Here is a 2,538-nt window from a genome sequence, read left to right as displayed (position 1 = left end):
CTGCAGCCCCAGGAAAACGGGTTAGTTGGGGGTGAACGATGGGAGGAATGTTTTGCAAAGAACTGTCTTACTAGGTGTAGGAACAGGTGATCATTCGAGGTTTAAAGGCAGCCGAGCTGGGATTCCCCTACCTGGCCTAAGGCAGGGCAGTCTGGTGCCTTCTTGGCAGGAGCTTCCTCCTCCGTAGAGGAAGAGGTGTGAGACCAGGGAGCAGCTGCTTGCTTCTGACATTCAAGGTGTCGCACTGCACCGTGCCCAAGGCTGGGTGACTCCAGTCAGATCAACTCTCAACCCCAGCAGGTGGTCACAGTGCCATGTTTTTAGTACCATTTTTGATTCCCAGGACAATAAGAATTTGTTAATTTCTGGGCATCTGGAAAGGACCACTGAGAGGCTTCAAAGCCTCTTTTTTGGGAGTGGGAAGGAGTGGTCTCACTGTCGCCCAGGCTGGAGTGCAGTAGTGCGATCTTGCCTCATTGCAACCTCCGCCTCCTGGGTTCAAGCAATTCTCCTCCCTTGGCCTCCTAAGTAGCTTGGATTACAGGCACCCATCACCATGTCCAGCTAAATTTTTTTTACTTTTATTTATATTTTTAGCAGAGACAAAGTTTCATCATGTTGGCCAGGCTGGTCTCGATGAATTCCTGACCTCAAGTGACCCACCCACCTCGGTCTCCCAAAGTGCTGGGATGACAGGTGTGACCCCCACGCCCACCTGGCCTTGAAGCCTTTTACGCAGTTCTTGTATTCTTAGTTCTCACTCTTGCATCTCTCTGCCTGTCAGAGGTAACAAGGTCGCACCTTGCAAGGTGAACTACGTTTAATTTGCTGAAAGCAAAGGCCACAAAAATGTTCTGCTTTCTCTGAGTCAAATTCAAGTAGAAGTGATGCCTCCTTAAGGAAGCTCTGAGGTGAGGCCTCACCTTGGCCCTACAGCAGCTGCTGTAAACTGATCACCAGCTGGGGCAGATCAGTGGAAGGCGGGGAGAAAGGACCAGACAGACAAGGACGTGTTTCTGCTCTGGCGAGGCTGAGGGCAAGCAGAATGCAGGAGCGTCGGCACCAACCAGGGGTGTGGTGTATGGGTATGGGGGCGTAGTGTGACAGCATGATGTGTGGGGGTGCAGGCGCGTGGGGCGTGGAGGTGTGGTTGGTATGGGTTATGGGTTTAGGGGTGTGGGGTGTAGGTTAGTGTCTAAGGGGCTATGGTGTAGGTGTTGTGGAGGCGTGGTGGGTGCGGGGTGTTGGTGTAGAGGTGTGTGGGTGTGATATGGCTGGTGTGGTGTGTAGGGGTCTGGTGTGTGGGGTTTGGGTGGGGGTGTGGGTGTGATGGGGGGTATGTGGGCATGGAGTGTGGGAGTGTGTGGGGGTCCATGTTCAAGAGCTGCCAGCCCCACTTCTCACCTGCTGCTTGATGACTTCCTTGGGAAACACCCACTGGCACGGATGGCCCGGCCTGGAGAGGCCCTGCACGAACTCCATCCCCCGCTGGCTGCTGAGCTTCCGCACCAGGTACACCCGGTGCCAGTCGTTGCCGCCGCGGGTACAGAAGTGCTGGACTTCCTGCAGGTAGCACTCCTTCTCCTTCGCCATCTCTGAGAGGCCAACGAGAAGGTGGGTGAGCAGCTGGTGACTTGGGGCATTTATGGAAGGACACAAGGCCAACCACAGGGCACAGGACCTCCCCACGGGAATTCACAGAAGCACAGCCAGTGGGGAGAGGACGTGGAAAGGCCCAGTAGTAGTCTCTTCGTAGAACCAGTTCCCACGCTCCCGGAATTTCTAAATAACGGAGTCTTTCAGCCCAAAGTAAAGCAGGGTGGAGAACACTTGCCTGGGCCTCCCTGGGGCTCCGAGAGGAAGTCCGCAGCCCTGTCAAGGCAGAGGCGGACCCGGGCCACCTCCTGCAGGTATTCCACCGAGGCCTCCTGGGCAGGCTCTCGGCCATGTCGCACTGGAGAATAGGTCTTAAGGAAAACACCTTCCTCTCTCAGGTAGTTCAGTTCATCATTTCTGGAGCAAACACTGGTCTTCTCATGTATTGAATCCTGAGGAACAAGGAAGAAAAGGATATTATTCTTTCAAATATGGAAGCCCCAAGCTTCTAAAATTGCCAGTGCAACTGTGGAGAATGAAGGAAGGATAAAAAATACTATTGCAGGTTTCAGTATCAATTTCTTGTCTCATGGAAACCTAATACTCCTTTTTATTTTAAGGGCAAGAAGGAGGGGGAAAAGTGAACCTATGAAGAAAAGGTTTTATATAATCTGTGTACTTTATGAAGATAATAAAAACTATTCATAACATCTGCACCAGTGGTAACCACTGTTAGCTTTGGTGGTATATTCATTCTTCTAGGCTGTTCTTTTTGTATGCATATGCACATAAATGCCAATGTATACACCACTGAGGGCAGAAGCAATGTCTTTGAAACCTTTCTTTTTTATATATAATTTTATTTATAATTCACAGAGCATTTGTTAATTATACTGACTAAAATTATTCTGTACATTTTAAACCATGTGGCTCAGATAGTTT

At 50.7% G+C, this 2,538-nt stretch overlaps 1 protein-coding gene across 2 annotated transcripts in view; it reads right to left on the bottom strand.

Annotated features, from left to right (window-relative positions):
• Window positions 1–2,538, bottom strand: part of RNF213 (ring finger protein 213) — a 119,828-nt gene that overhangs the window by 20,114 nt on the left and 97,176 nt on the right. For both annotated transcript variants that reach the window (XM_039477053.2, XM_039477054.2), the window contains 2 exons: window positions 1,835–2,048; window positions 1,405–1,595 (listed from right to left, as the gene is read on the bottom strand). In XM_039477053.2, coding sequence (XP_039332987.2) covers window positions 1,405–1,595; window positions 1,835–2,048 — 405 coding nt within the window. The remainder of the gene's footprint in view (window positions 1–1,404; window positions 1,596–1,834; window positions 2,049–2,538) is intronic.

The sequence above is a fragment of the Saimiri boliviensis genome, chromosome 17 (assembly GCF_048565385.1).
Source record: "Saimiri boliviensis isolate mSaiBol1 chromosome 17, mSaiBol1.pri, whole genome shotgun sequence".
Classification (NCBI taxonomy): domain Eukaryota; kingdom Metazoa; phylum Chordata; class Mammalia; order Primates; family Cebidae; genus Saimiri; species Saimiri boliviensis.
Note: the sequence above shows the minus strand (reverse complement) of the source record. Positions and strands in the feature narration are given on the sequence as shown.